The 16444-nt window shown below is 41.2% G+C and overlaps 1 protein-coding gene across 1 annotated transcript in view; it reads left to right on the top strand.

The window, feature by feature from the left end:
• Positions 1–557: 557 nt before the first annotated feature.
• The window catches only part of LOC124291373 (putative thiamine transporter SLC35F3), a 65821-nt gene continuing 49934 nt past the window's right edge, over positions 558–16444 (top strand). The window contains exon 1 of the mRNA XM_046728361.1: positions 558–1435. Coding sequence (XP_046584317.1) covers positions 1390–1435 — 46 coding nt within the window. The 5' untranslated portion in view covers positions 558–1389. The remainder of the gene's footprint in view (positions 1436–16444) is intronic.

Below are 16444 nucleotides of genomic sequence, written 5' to 3'. Positions count from 1 at the left end.
TAGATGCTATACCCCAGGCCCAAGGACGATTTATCCGTGTCCCACCAAGACCTTGATCAATGTTCCAAGTCAGGCCCACCCCCTCCGAGGCCCAAGATCGATAGTCAACACAGGCCTGTTATCGATGTTCCACCTGAAGCCATATATCTATTTTATTGTGAGTGTTTATATGTGTCCGCATATCTGATGCGGCAAAACAAATCCCCAAGGAAAATGGTCGTATCTTGTCATGCCCAATAACCGCGTTGCGAAGGCATATAGATGGCTCTATATTACAGGTTTACCCTACACCTTTTACTACCGCTTCGGAACCGTTCCCTTTTCCAATCAAGCAATTAATCGATTTTCTTCAGCACATTAAAATCAACTGATAGTGTTTTATTGAAGCACATGCAGTATCAAAGATCTGTCAGCTCTAAACGGTCCCGTCCACAACGGCGTTTACGTCTCAACCCGTGTATACGTGTGCGGCAGGACGAAGCAGCTCCGCACGCAACGCGCTTTTGTCCGCTTTCTGAGCGGATCTTTCTATATATAGGTAAAAGCCTGAGACTCCAAGATGTAAAATGCCGAGCAAGTTCTTTCTGCAAAATACCCCACCTCTACCGACAAATTGGATGAACTGTTGAAATCGGACAGTCCATAGGGGTAAATTGCCGCTAATTTGTCTTCGATCGTCAAAAATAGTCTCGTCTACGCTCTCAGATGAACAGGTGTGTTGATGGAGCGCCGCCCGGAGCTGTAACAGGAGCATTAACACAGCAGTGTGGAGAAGTTGGACTGTTGGTGAGATGGACTCCCTACATGTCGCCAGGTTGGGAGCAAGATATGGATGAAGCCCATTGAACACGGTGGCGGAGCTACTACCAGTGTTGTCATCACGTGTGCTAATGTTCTACGTCTTGTCAGAAATTATTTCCTCCACTCGTGTTAAGGTGGCTTATTGGCAACGAAGGATCGATGGGGCATCTCGTCTGATGCTCTCTGTGATCCCGTGACGTTCTCGGCGTCCTTACCTTCACGGGGAGAGACTTAGTTGGGATTTGTTGCTTTGGGAAGAGGCGTTATGTTCGTGCACACAGACAGACGGACAACAACACACCTGGAGTCGTTCTGACTGGATGCACAATGACTCATTATATAAAGGCACTGTCGGCGTTTGTCTTAGAACTTTGGTTTAGAAAACGGACGTTTTGAACTATGGATTGACATACGTAATACAAGCCTTATGTCTACTTGGAAATGGCAATGTTGGCCTTTACCATTAATTGCGTAGATTTTATGGTACGTGAGAGTTTGAACAGACCTGCGTCTGTTTAACGTACAACCCGCGCAGAGAACACGGTTCCTCATTTTTCTGTTTGGTACCAGTCTGTGGATAGACAAGCTATGACATCTACTGCCAGTGCTTCCGAACCCTCATCAGCGTGGGAAGGTAAGTTCATATCGCACCAAGTTAAAGTTCAGGGTTAAAAGATAACTTCTTACTTATATACGTGCTCTGCTACAGATCCACATCATTTATGTATGCATGTGCTCTATGGAATGGAAACTGTAGAAGGAGATGGTGTCGGATTGTAGTATGTTATAGTTTGTGTACATGCATCATATTGACAACTGCATTCATTTGATGAGTCTGTTAGTGGCGCCCCTTACCGAACAAAATACAGGCGTGTTAGCTGTCCTTTGGATTGTATGGTTTTGGTGTAACCTACTGGAGAATTTTTATTTTTCAAACAGGGCGAATAGACTAATGACAACAGCATGGTATTAGAGACAGGAAACACATATAATTCACCAGAACAGACCAGTGTTTGACCAGTTTATGACCATGACACCGACAATCGATGTGACATTGTCATGAAAGTAGGTTGCTTATGCAATACATCTTGACGTAGAACACGTAATCTTCCATTCTCCATTCCACTGGGATATTTCCAAACTGTTTTCCGAACTGTACTCCCGCCAAAGCTCACTGATGTAGAGTTACAGTTTTGTACCTTACTTGTTGTCGACGGAGTGCCACTTTGTCACAATGTACACGGTTTGGTTATTTAACAAAACCACTTGATGCTTTCCAGTTTGTAACTAGAATGACATGTTCAATGTGAACTTACATACCCACAAATACCACAGTTACGTTACGGAATGTGTTGCTTCAGTTATCAGGGAAGTCCTCACAATCTCTCCTTCAAAATAGATACATTTAATGTCAGAAACTGTGTGTAAATAGAGGCAGAGTTTCATGAACTAGTATTATAAAATTCAAATGGTAAACGTGAAGCAAAGTGTCCCTAGATTCATTTTATGTGTTATAATATTTGAGGCGGTTGTCCAGAGACGCGACAATTCACAGTGCAGAGCTGCGTCCTTTAGGCAATCCAGAAACCTGTGTGTATTGGGGGACGGTGGGGTAGCCTAGTGGTTAAAGCGTCCGCTCGTCACACCGAAGACCCGGGTTTGATATGGGTACAGTGTGTGAAGCCACTTCTGGTGTCCCATGCCGTGATATTGTTGGAATATTGCTAAAAGCGGCGTAAAACCATACTCACTCACTATGTGTATCGGTTCGAATCCCGGTTTGTGCTAATTGTGCAGCTGCGTTTGCGTTTCTGCATCATACTCCTACTGGCGGACCCGAGAAGGTCCTGGTTAGAATTGGTTTTCAGCACCCCATGCTTGTCCTAAGAGGCGACTAACGGCTCGCTGACTTGGTTGACAGATGTCATCGTATCCCAACCACGTAGATCCCAGCCATATAGCTGGAATATTGCTGAGTGTGGAGTTAACAAGAAACCATCGAACCACCATTATTAGTGGGTTTCAACCTGTGAAGGTCCGGGTTAGAACTGATCTTCAGTAATCCATGATTGTCGTAATTTTTTAAGAGACGACTAACGGGATCGGGTGGTCAGGCTCGCTGACTTGGTTGACACATATCATCGGTTCCCATTTGCGCAGATCGATGCTCATGCTGTTGATCACTGGCTTGTCTGGTCCAGACTCGATTATTTACAGACCGCCGTCATATAGCTGGAATATTGCTAAGTGCGGCGAAAAACTAAACTCACTCACTCAGTGGGTTTCACCAAAACGGTACACATCTGAGACCTGCGCCACTATCGACTTCCCTCCACTAGTGTAAATGGAATTCTGTTAAAACAGGCATTGAACCCGACTCAATATCTCACCCAAGATCAACACCATGTTGCGCTTCTCGTGGTATAGCCAGACTGTTGGTATATGAGAGATACCTAGTTTTGTTGCATTGCTTAAACTTGTATGTGTTTTGTTGAGAACATTCAGCCAACAGGTACGATAAAAGACGAATTGTCATTCATTCAATAAAAGCATTGGGAGTTTTGCTGGTGTACATTTGTCAGTCCTGGCTGTCGGGATGACCTGTTGTGATAGGCATTAGGTATTAGCGCATCGTTGTATTGAATTATTCTCTTACACCATTTCAACGTTATTATATATCTATGACACATGATAGCCACTCCCCCCCCGGACCCTCATGGAATGCAGGCAACAAGACAAACATATGGTCAATTACCAGAAGACACCTATACATACATCTTCCTCAGTACATTTGTGTACACATTTACTCCGGGGCACCTACACATTACATTTACTTCGGGGCACCTACACATTACATTTACTCACACACACCTGCACATTATATTTACTCACACACACCTGCACATTATATTTACTCACACACACCTGCACATTATATTTACTCACACACACCTGCACATTACATTTACTCACACACACCTACACATTACATTTACTCACACACACCTGCACATTACATTTACTCACACACACCTACACATTACATTTACTCACACACACCTACACATTACATTTACTCACACACACCTACACATTACATTTACTCAGAGACACCTGCACATACATTTACTCACAGACACCTGCACATTACATTTACTCACACACACCTGCACATTACATTTACTCACACACACCTACACATTACATTTACTCACACACACCTACACATTACATTTACTCACACACACCTACACATTACATTTACTCACACACACATACACATTACATTTACTCACACACACCTGCACATACATTTACTCAGAGACACCTGCACATACATTTACTCAGTGACACCTGCACATGCATTTACTCAGTGACACCTGCACATACATTTACTCAGTGACACCTGCACATACATTTACTCAGTGACACCTGCATACAGTTAATCAGAGACACCTACACACAAATTTACTCAGAGGCACCTGTACATTACATTTACTCAGTGACACCTGCACATACATTTACTCAGAGACACCTGCACATACATTTACTCAGAGACACCTGCACATACATTTACTCAGAGACACCTGCACATACATTTACTCAGAGACACCTGCTCATACATTTACTCAGAGACACCTGCACATACATTTACTCAGAGACACCTGCACATACATTTACTCAGTGACACTTGCACATACATTTACTCAGTGACACCTGCACATACATTTACTCAGAGACACCTGCACATACATTTACTCAGAGACACCTGCATACAGTTAATCAGAGACACCTACACACAAATTTACTCAGAGGCACCTGCACATACATTTACTCAGAGACACCTGCACATACATTTACTCAGAGGCACCTGCTCATAAATTTACTCAGTGACACCTGCACATACATTTACTCAGTGACACCTGCACATACATTTACTCAGAGACACCTGCACATACATTTACTCAGTGACACCTGCACATACATTTACTCAGAGACACTTGCACATACATTTACTCAGAGACACCTGCACATACATTTACTCAGAGACACCTGCACATACATTTACTCAGAGACACCTGCACATACATTTACTCAGAGACACCTGCACATTACATTTACTCAGAGACACCTGCACATACATTTACTCAGTGACACCTGCACATACATTTACTCAGAGACACCTGCACATTACATTTACTCAGAGACACCTGCACATACATTTACTCAGAGACACTTGCACATACATTTACTCAGAGACACCTGCATACAGTTAATCAGAGACACCTACACACAAATTTACTCAGACACACCTGCACATACATTTACTCAGAGACACCTGCACATACATTAACTCAGAGACACCTGCACATACATTTACTCAGAGACACCTGCACATACATTTACTCAGAGACACCTGCACATACATTTACTCAGAGACACCTGCACATACATTTACTCAGAGACACCTGCACATACATTTACTCAGAGACACCTGCACATACATTTACTCAGAGACACCTGCACATACATTTACTCAGTGACACTTGCACATACATTTACTCAGACACACCTGCACATACATTTACTCAGACACCTGCACATACATTTACTCAGAGGCACCTGCACATACATTTACTCAGACACCTGCACATACATTTACTCAGTGACACCTGCACATACATTTACTCAGAGGCACCTGCACATACATTTACTCAGAGACACCTGCACATACATTTACTCAGAGACACCTGCACATACATTTACTCAGAGACACCTGCACATACATTTACTCAGTGACACTTGCACATACATTTACTCAGAGACACCTGCTCATACATTTACTCAGAGACACCTGCTCATACATTTACTCAGAGACACCTGCTCATACATTTACTCAGAGACACCTGCACATACATTTACTCAGAGACACCTGCACATACATTTACTCAGAGACACCTGCACATATCTTTACTCAGAGACACCTGCACATACATTTACTCAGAGACACCTGCTCATACATTTACCACTAGACACACGTGAACGTATTTGTCACCATACATCTGCACATTTGTACCTGGAAACAGCAAGCGTACTCATCATAACTCTCATTAGCAAAAGTAACTGTAAACAGTCCATCGTTCTTTAAATCCGATATGAGCCAACTTGTATACTACTCCGATTGGCACACAGAGTCTTGGCTCGAACACCGGGCGCCATCACTGCCTTTACGTTTGGGAGGAATGAATTAGCTGTCATTTTAATTTGGTGTGGTACAAGATAGTTATGCATTAGAGATCTTCGGCACATGATTTATAGTGTATATATTGATATGAAAAAAAACGGAGATTATTCGATCAGCTTATCGAAGTCGACGACTTTAATCTGTATTATCACGATCCTTACAATATGGTCTGAACGATCTATAACGCATCACAGTGTGTTGTAAAACAGGATGCATTCTTCCGGTTATACAAATGAAGACAACACGACCTCGGACAAAAGCTCCATTGCGTCACGTTACATCAGTATGTACTCTTCAAAACATTACGGAATACTCATAAATGTGGGGAAATTGTTAGGGATTTTAGATTTTAGTAACAGTGTCATGATAATGGCGAACTGGGAACATATTTCAACCGGTAGTTCCTACACAAACTAGGAGTGAAATTTAGTTTTAAATATTGAATGAAGTCGGGGAAAGATATTCGAATGATCCAAATGCTGGTTCGGTGGTCAGTCGGCCGAGTTGAGTTTGGGCATCCAGATGGCTGGCTGTGGCACTTGGACGAGCACGTCGTGTCACAATCAAAGTGGCTGCATCTCAACTGTCAATTCGAACAGGGTTTAATTCAGACGTCCATCTTCCATACCAGCGTCTATAGCCTCCAGCTGAGCACAGAGCGTGAACCGACACTACTTAGCCTTGCTTGATTATTCCCCTCAGAATGAGGTTACTTTAATTCTAATCTCGTTATTCGCGTTTTAAAAGTGTGTTAACATAGTAATGAGCGTTATACGCAGAGACCATAGTCGTCTTCTGGCAGCATGACGCCCAGCAGCTTTGATCCATAGTTCCACGTATTTACTTGCCATGTCTCAAAGGGTGTAACTTGATATAACCATTAGGGGTTTTATGTTGTGCTTACATTGCCCAACTACCAAGCTTATAATCTGCCTGCGTTCATTCTGCAAAAATCAGTTTTATGTTTTATATAGGAACCTGTTGTTATGTGTTGTTGGCTATCTTGGATTCAGTAAGAACCAGGTATGACACCAACAAACAAGACATGTGCTGTAATTTACAATTGTATTCTAACATTAATCACAAAGTTCACAAATCATTACATGTAGTACAAAATTGTGTTACAGTACAATTTAAGGTAATATAATACAGGAGCAGTGGTTACAGCAGTAAAGACAGTGATGGTCACATCTCTCAACAACACTGATCCAACATAGAAAGAGCTAAGCAGAGTATCTCAGGGTATAGAGTGATCACTCAAAATGCTAGTCTTCTCGTGGCTTGAGATAAAATGTGAGATGTGTTGCAATAGCTAGCTATAGTTCCCCTCATATACCTCTCATACAAATACATGACTATGTATATGTCAGGGTTGAGACTGCGTTCGGAGTCTCTACCAGTAGAGATTGCGATCGGAGTCTCTACTGTTAGAATCTCCGATCCTACTGCAATCCAGTAGAGACTCTGATAATATAGAATGAGTAGAAGCTCAAATCTGATCCTACTAGTAGAGATTGCAATCTAAGTGAATATTTAAAAATAAAACTTGCTTTCATATATTTTAAAATGACATCTTCCATTGAAAAGTGCACACTGTTTGTCCAACTTAATGTTTACAAACAAAATGAAAATAAAACATTGTTACTTTGTTTTCATTTATGATTATTTCTAGCTTTTAAGAAATTAATTTCACAAAAAATTCACAATTTCTCAACTGAATTGATGCAATGTGGTATTTTACCTTATTTTATCTCATCTCTTATACATCATGTTCTGTTTATCTGTATAATAGGTCGTTGGCCCCTTTACTGAAATAAACACAGTTTCACTGGAAACAGTCTAGTGTTACATCTGAATAAAATGCATATTATTGTTCAGCAAATAAAGTGTCTGTGTTGTTTGCCCACAGATGAATCGGAGTTTCTACCATTTGAATTGGAAACTGTATTGGTAGAATCTCCGATTGTACCCGTAGAGACTCCAGTTGCAATCTCTACTAGTAGGATCGGAGATTCTATCAGTAGAGACTCCAATCGCAATCTCTACTGGTAGAGACCCCAATCGCAATCTCTACTGGTAGAATCTCCAATTCTGCCAGATCGCAATCTCTACCCTGACATATATACAGTACTTGATTTACACAATTTCCATCTATATACTATATACACTGTTAATATGTGCTACCAATGCGGAGTTTTACACAGACTTTGAAAAATGGGAGTCATGGTGACTCACAATATTTATTTTTGAGAGTCATTTTCAATATTAGGGAGTCATGAAAATTTAATATTTCTTTGTGTTTATAAATCAAAAAGCAAAAGTTTGGAAAACATTTATTGTTTTATGTTGTATGGTCATTTATATAACTAGTTAGTAATATAAGTTGTATGCTTCTCTCGAGGGTAATACGGTCTGATGTACGTCTTTTTGTAGCAGTGTCACCCGAGCCAGTAGCAAGGATTACTGTCTCCTCTGCGTTCTTTGGAACAATCTGACAGCTCTGTCAAAGTCAAACTGTCATCGAAAACTATCATTGTTTGCTTATCAAACTGATTTTCATAAACTGAATTCAGAGGATCACCCATAAAACTTGCGTCAAGCTTGACTCGTATGATAATATTTTGAGAGTCTTTTACAAAATTGTAGCGTCAAATACGCAGGAAAATACGTCATGTAAAACCCTGCCCATGTACACCTTCTACCTCGTAACAAATCCACAGATTTCCAAAGACCTTTCTAATGTTATACGATCTAAAGGTTCTTGTACTGTATACACATATTGCCTCAGACAACGCTATTTGAATGAATACCTCACAAGACATATTTCGTTTCAAGCTATTAATTATTGAGTACCTCATATGTGAGACAATGCGTTCTTGACATTGATATTCAAGGCCATCCGAGAGGCCTGGAGTTCTGGGATGTCGCTGATCGTAAGAAAGCAGTACATGATGGTTTGGACACGTTTATAGGCTTGTATTTAGGTCTTTAGGGCAGTACTTATGATTAACCCGTGAAAGTCCGGGTTAGACTTGATCTTCAGTAACCATTGCTTGTCGTAAGCGGCAACTAACGGGATCGGGTGGTCAGGCTCGCTGACTTGGTTGACACATGTCATCGTATTCCAATTACGTAGATCGATGCTCATGTTGTTTGATAGATTATTTACAGCCGGCCGCCATATAGGCATATTGCTGAGTGCGGCGTTTAACAACAAACCAACAACATCAAAAAACAACTTATGATTATGTTGGAATCTGTGAACACAACCCTAAAGGCTACCGTCATGAATGTCACACAATGCCGAAAACAGCCCACATTAATGTCCAACAACGGTAAAGGAAGCCAGCAGAACTGGCACACAACACAAAGTTGTACATATAAGAAACCCTAAAGGTTTCAAAGAGAGCAGTCACAGAACTCTACTAGAAGCCTTTAAGAGTGTCACACCCTCCTAAAGGCGGCCTACAAAACAAGAACACAGACAGTGACTGTACCCAAGCTGGAAATCTCCCCCAAAAGAATGATTCCGAGAACTTTTGTTGCACTGGACATTGTCTATAGTTAAATGGCATTAGTCAGTATGGCAACTTCTATATAACACCAGGTGATAATTGTGTCAGTTTGTTTTTGGAGCACATTTACCCCTCACATATTGCGGAAATGGAACGGGATAAGTATCCAAAACGCCGTTAAACAGGTATAACTGTTTAGACTGTTTGAAGGCGGTGCCGGGTTTATACAGGTGTATGGTCTGTGGTCAGTGGATTTTCAGATTTGTTTTGTGAATTTTACAAAGAAAAAAAAGAACCTAGGTTTTGATAATAGTATGAGATACAAATGCACAGAGCGTGTGCAAAGCAAAAGATTCCAAAAGACTGACCGAGAGATGGCACTGCGGGATGGCCTTGACCACTCAAAATCAATCTTTGATCTCCAACTGTGGCGTGATTGGTGACGGGTACTTTTCAGAGACGAGAGCAGGATCAACTGTTTCCGCCACCCACCATGCTCGTATATTGACAGAAAGGGACACGGTTGGTTGTAGGGCGTATTTAAGAGGTTCAACCTTTTAGAGGAGGTGGTACCTGGTTGTAGAGCGGGACTGGTGTTGAGAAGAAGACGATGTCATCATCCGTGGAGATTTGAACGTCCAATGTTACAGACATGTTTCTCAGAACACATCTACAAGGGATGGTGTTTAAATCCGATATGCTTGTTTGCTCGCCCGTGTACGATACACATACACTTATGTATTTCTTATTAGGCTTTCTTTTTTCGTGAGAAAATCGACAGTGTTATGCCTAGATCTATTTGATAACTGTGTGTTAATTCATTCTGTGAAATATGATCTGGGTATGGTTAACTGTACTTGACTGAACGAAATGTCAAACTGAATTTAAAAATTTCTTCTTATTTTTGTTATGAGTAGTCTGTGTGGTTTTCTACTTGCCTCTCATCAGGAGTAAATCGAAAATAGCCTGAATCGTGTTGTCCGACTTCTGGTTCAATACTGGGTAATCTGTGATGACCAATACCTATTAGACAGCAGCTGTCACGACACAATGATATCCATTTTGTCACGACTACGTGACAACGCGGTGGAATAATTATCTGAGGATATAGTATGACCAGAAATTATTGAGGTTCTTAGGAATATGTTTAATTGGATTTCTAGTATAAACAACCTTAAACAGCTATCAAGTGCTTGGTTTCATTCAAGAGAGACAACTCCGTTCATCCTTTTTCATTAGTTTGTGAAGAGTTATCCCCCTTTGTTTACTTGCTAGCAGACGACATTTCAGTGATCCTCAGTATGGATGCTTTAGAGAAGAGGAAGTTGATTTTAGAGTATTATAACAAGGACATCAGATCAGCTAAAGTGATTTCAAGTAGAACAGGCATCTCTTTGTCCACTGTTTATCGTGTTTTGAAAAATATTGCAAATGGATATGGCATTGAGCACCAGGGAGGGGCAGGTAGGCCCAGAAAATTGACTGTCGGTGACAGGAGGCGGCTTGGTATTCTTGTTTCTAAAAACAAACGAAGGAGTTTAGTAAACTTAATTCTGGATATGATTGATAGAGGAACTGTGGCTGTCTGTAAGGAGACAATTAGAACTGAGCTGCATGAAATGGGTTGGCAGAAAAATTGAGGAATTCCATCACCGATCATGAAACCTGAACAAAACGAGCGAAAGTTGAACTGGTGCTTACAGCATAGAAAGTTTAACTGGGACAATGTGATTTTCTCAGATGAAAGTTCTGTGTGGCTGTTTCCTAATACACTGAAATTCTGGACCAAACAAACTGAAAAACCTTTGTATCAGCGCCCAAAGTACAGTCCGAAATTTAACGTGTGGGGTGGCATATCTGTGTTAGGGGCAACGCCCCTCTGTATACTTGAAAGGAATATGAACAGTGAGCGGTACACAGATATTCTCGAGGGACATTTACTTCCATCTGTTCACGTGTTCTATGGAAATCTTTGGATTTTCCAGCAGGACAACGACCCAAAACATCGTTCAAAGCATTCAAAGGCCTGGTTTCGGACCCAAAATATGACATTATTACATTGGCCAAGCTATAGCCCTGACCTAAATCCAATAGAAAATGTTATGAAGGAAAGTGTCAAAAAGAAAAATCTGACAAATATTGCTGAAATGAAAAAAGAGGTGGTCCGATATTGGGACAGCATGGACCACGACTTTCTAACTTCTTTGATCGGTAGTATGCCCCGCTGCATTGAAACCTGCATTGCTGTCAATGGTGACTTGACAAAATACTAACTGTTCACCTTTCTTTGAATCTGGAGTTATGTTCTGCTAATATTCACATTTAATACGTGAGTAATGAATGAAATCTTTTATTACAATCCTTAAATTCTCAATAATCTATAATAATCTATAGTTGTACTGTATCCCCGAACGAATACTGCAGCTCCTGCTGGCTTGATGATGTATATGAACCGACAAGCACTTTGCCAGGTTGGGGGGTAGGTAATGGGGAGCCCCCAACTTCACTTCTCGCGTAAAATGGGATTTTAATGTCTGGTGTTGGTTTTAGCGTTATTGACCACGATAGGTAGGAAACTGTATAACTGTATAACTGTTCCGTAGGTAGCTTTCAGGGTCGCTGTTCTGTACACTGCCTTTAGGGTGGCGTGACTGTTCTGTAGGCTGCCTTTAGGGTCATGTGACTGTTCCGTAGGCTGCCTTTAGGGTCATGTGACTGTTCTGTAGGCTGCCTTTAGGGTCATGTGACTGTTCTGTAGGCTGCCTTTAGGGTCATGTGACTGTTCTGTTGGCTGCCTTTAGGGTCATGTGACTGTTCTGTAGGCTGCCTTTAGGGTCATGTGACTGTTCTGTAGGCTGCCTTTAGGGTCATGTGACTGTTCTGTAGGCTGCCTTTAGGGTCATGTGACTGTTCTGTAGGCTGCTTTCAGGGTCATGTGACTGTTCTGTAGGCTGCCTTTAGGGTCATGTGACTGTTCTATAGGCTGCCTTTAGGGTCATGTGACTGTTCTGTAGGCTGCTTTCAGGGTCATGTGACTGTTCTGTAGGCTGCCGTTAGGGTCATGTGACTGTTCTATAGGCTGCCTTTAGGGTCATGTGACTGTTCTGTAGACTGCCGTTAGGTTTGTGCATCTGTTCTGTAGACTGCCTTTAGGGTGGCGTGACTGTTCTGTAGGCTGCCTTTAGGGTCATGTGGCTGTTCTATAGACTGCCTTTAGGGTGGTGTGACTGTTCTGTAATGTGGCTGTTCTGTAGGCTGCCTTTAGGGTCACTGTTCTGTTGGCTGCCTTTAAGGTCACTGTTCTGTAGGCTGCCTTTAGGGTCATGTGACTGTTTTGTAGGCAGACATACATAGCCATGTTTCGAAAACCACTCAGACATTGCAACGGCCTGAAAGCATTAGTGCTAATGGATTTCATATTTACTGATAAGTACAACATTTAGTCAACAAATACCAAGAGGAAACAACTGACATGCACAATGATATCATGGTTTTAATGCTCCACGTAAATAACTATTTTAAACACGAATTCCTTGTGTGCCAAAACCGTCACTTTAATATCTGGTCTACTACAGCTGTATTGTCTTGTAAAGATTCTATTGCCTACAGGCTTTACTCGTGTATTTGTATGCAGTTGTGGCGGGTTCTAACGGTAGAGCAGTACACCCGGTGTCTCCACTGACTTTCCGTAATCCATTCATAACACTGTCTCCACTATTTGGACTGTTACGGTCGATGGATTCTGTTCCTACCGGTAATTGAGACTGTGTGACATTTTACATTGATCAAAGTTTGATGTCTTGCATTATCCGTCTTGCATTATGTCTGTAACAGATTTAGGTATACACTCACTGTACGTTGCGAGATGATTCTAGACGAGCCATTCGCAGTAAGTGCAGCAGGAATGAATAATCTTCGTTAAGGTCTGGGCTGGCGAAGTGTGACCGACCTAGATCGCCTGATGAAATGTCTGGGCCAGGAAAATAATTCATGAAAATGCCCCCAGGAAACTCTGGCACAGTAAATGATTCCACTTAGTCAAGTTAGTGGAGTGTTCAAGTTGGACACATTGTTAGTGCTGCACTGGATCAGAGAGTTCAATTAGCCATATACTTGAGATACTTGGGGAAATATCTGTCTTAAAGGGGACCTCCGCTCAAGAGTCTGGTGTCCGTGTTCAGCCTTGATCCAGACCGGTGACTAGTCCGTGCATGGGCGTTATAAGAAGACATAAGCACATAGTTTGTAATGCGTCATGCTACTTGGCAAACACACTCAGTGTTCTTTAAAACTGCTTCAAGGTTATGTCGAAGTTGAAATACCTACGTAAATACTTCGTGTTATCAAAGGTTCGAAACAACCCTTTCCATAAACAAATACCATCTATACTAACGATAGAGTACACTGTATAATTCCGACTATACCACGAGCATTTGTTTTGGAAAAACTATCAAACAGTGACGATAAAAAAAGTGTTCGCCAAAAGGCGAGCGTTCCTTGCGCATAATGGCACCTATCTGGTACAATGGAAACAACACAAGCAAAAGCAAGACTAGAAGTTGGAAGTCGGTTTTATAGTTTTAGGGGGACGTGGGCCAATAAGAGGCCTATTTGCTCCCAACACATTGACGACTTGAGTTAATAAAACATCATAAGTAATTGCATCGTTAGAAGGAATCGTTTAGATAACTAAAATGTTCAATATTTTCAGGCGTCTCCAAACTGCAATGGCCGCAATTAGAAGAGACCGTCTATAATACTCCTGTAAGCATTTAGCCCACAGTGTTCAAGTCTGAGACGTGACAGAATGACCTCATCACGCCTTTTACGACGACGAATTTTATGACCAAATTTTAAAGATGGTCTAAGTTTGTACATATGTCGGCCGGTAGTACCTGTATCCCACAACAGTTGCCAACTCCTTGTAACAGATTTCAATAAAACATTTTCAAAATCTTTAGGGCTTGGTTGAAATTTAAATAAATCAAATTTAGGAAATTGTAATCCGGATTTGGCCCAATTATCTACAATCTCATTCCCAAGTATTACAGGCAAGACAAGTGTTTCTCTTTGCAGTTGTCTCCCTTTGTCAGTACTTAATTTACACTGATAGGTAATAACAATTGCAAATATTCAAGTAAATCCATTGAGTTTTTAAGAACCCAGATGCTGTTGATTCCACTTGTATCATACGTGTGTAAAAAAGAACTTTAGTTCTACAATAACTATAGAATCAGGGTTGTGTCAGAAGTACCCAGATGAATCCCTTGAAATAGGTCAAAATACTAGTTTATGATAATACAGTCAGAGATGCAATAGTGAGTGAGTGAGTAAGTGGGTTTGCTTTTACGTCGCTTTTAGCAATACTCCAGCAATATGAAGGCGGAGATACCAGAAATGGGCTTCACATATTGTACCCATGTTGGGAATCGAACCCGGGTCTTCGGCGTGACGAGCGATTCACCGTTTTTACCGATTCACCTTTAGCTTGAAAACAACTTCTGGAATGCCGATCAAACAATCAGATTGATCAAACTGCGGGAGAATCAAGCTTGTAGGTCACTGGTCCGTAGAAGCGTACACATGTAGCTCGTCAAGACGAGATATTACAGTGTAAGGGATGTGTTACACACGATGATTCCATACACAATGCAACTTGACTGCGTTACTGCATATAACGCTTCTGCACTGGCTTAGCGGAAATCTACTCAACGTTAAATAAATAATTCATTAAAAACGCTGCCATTGGCCGTATCTTTTGTGCAAATGTATTACTGGTTTAGGTTATATATATTTCCCGGAATCTGTTTTGTTAAAATGAGTTGACATGTATTGTATTCTTTGTAACTGAAGAGTTTTAACGCTGCCAAACACTCTCCTTTAACATAGTAGTAAGCGCCCCGTTATACAGCAACACTCGGACCTGACTGACATAACGATTAAATCCATTGAGATGCAGTCACTTGTTTCATCTGTCAAGAAGCTTTAGGGTCGAGACGAGTCGCTTTCACTGAAGCATTGAATGACTTGTCAGGGTACAGTGGCTGACGTCGATACAGACACCGTTATCAGCCAAGTAATTTTATTTTCAGAATAATAACAGTCTTTAAATAAAACATAGCAATCATCTTAGTTTCAAAGTGACACAGGCCACTTGGTAGTGATGTTTCTAATTTCAGATATCTTTGGGCAAGGCTTCAACCACTAATGTCCTTAGCAGTAGCAGACAAATCATTTACACGTATTACGGCCGATCGGAAGTGCGTCGGACCTCTTATCATATGGAAATTGAGATAATACCACGACTTCTTATTCCGGTGGAACGAACTCAATTTCCGTCTAATCTTGTACTACTATTGCTTGTTAATACTGAATACATCCTCGGCAGTTTCCGGTAATGTTCGGCGGTGTTCTTACTGTTTAATGAAGTTTCATGAAAAAGTGCACTTTCCTTGGGAATACCTCAGAATCTCTTTAAGGTGTTTCGTTTGCTTTATCATTTTATCAAATTTCTAAATTATATATGATTGTAGCTTTATCTGTGACCTCATATTGATTATCGTAATATTTGGCACCGGAGTGTGTAGGAGGAGTATCGAATTAACTATAGACGAACGTACAAGCTCTGTATTGGTGGTAGCGTCCTTGAGCTCACAGTCCATAGGCTCCAACAGCGAGACAGGTGACATAATGGTGTCACACGTAATGAAAATGGACTTATAATGAAACCAAATATACTGAAGAGAGACATAGGGAGGTAACATAATAAAACTGTATTAATATTAGATAATATCGATGTACTGAAGTCGGAGATATGAATATCAGATGCCGCCATATTGTAGGGGAAGTCCCAAGTCGGATTATAAAGTCAGAAAAATGATTT

Source organism: Haliotis rubra, unplaced genomic scaffold (assembly GCF_003918875.1).
Source record: "Haliotis rubra isolate DU_JTF1 unplaced genomic scaffold, ASM391887v1 Scf49, whole genome shotgun sequence".
Lineage (NCBI taxonomy): Eukaryota > Metazoa > Mollusca > Gastropoda > Lepetellida > Haliotidae > Haliotis > Haliotis rubra.
The sequence above is the reverse complement of the archived record's forward strand: the minus strand, read 5'-3'. Positions and strand labels throughout refer to the sequence as shown.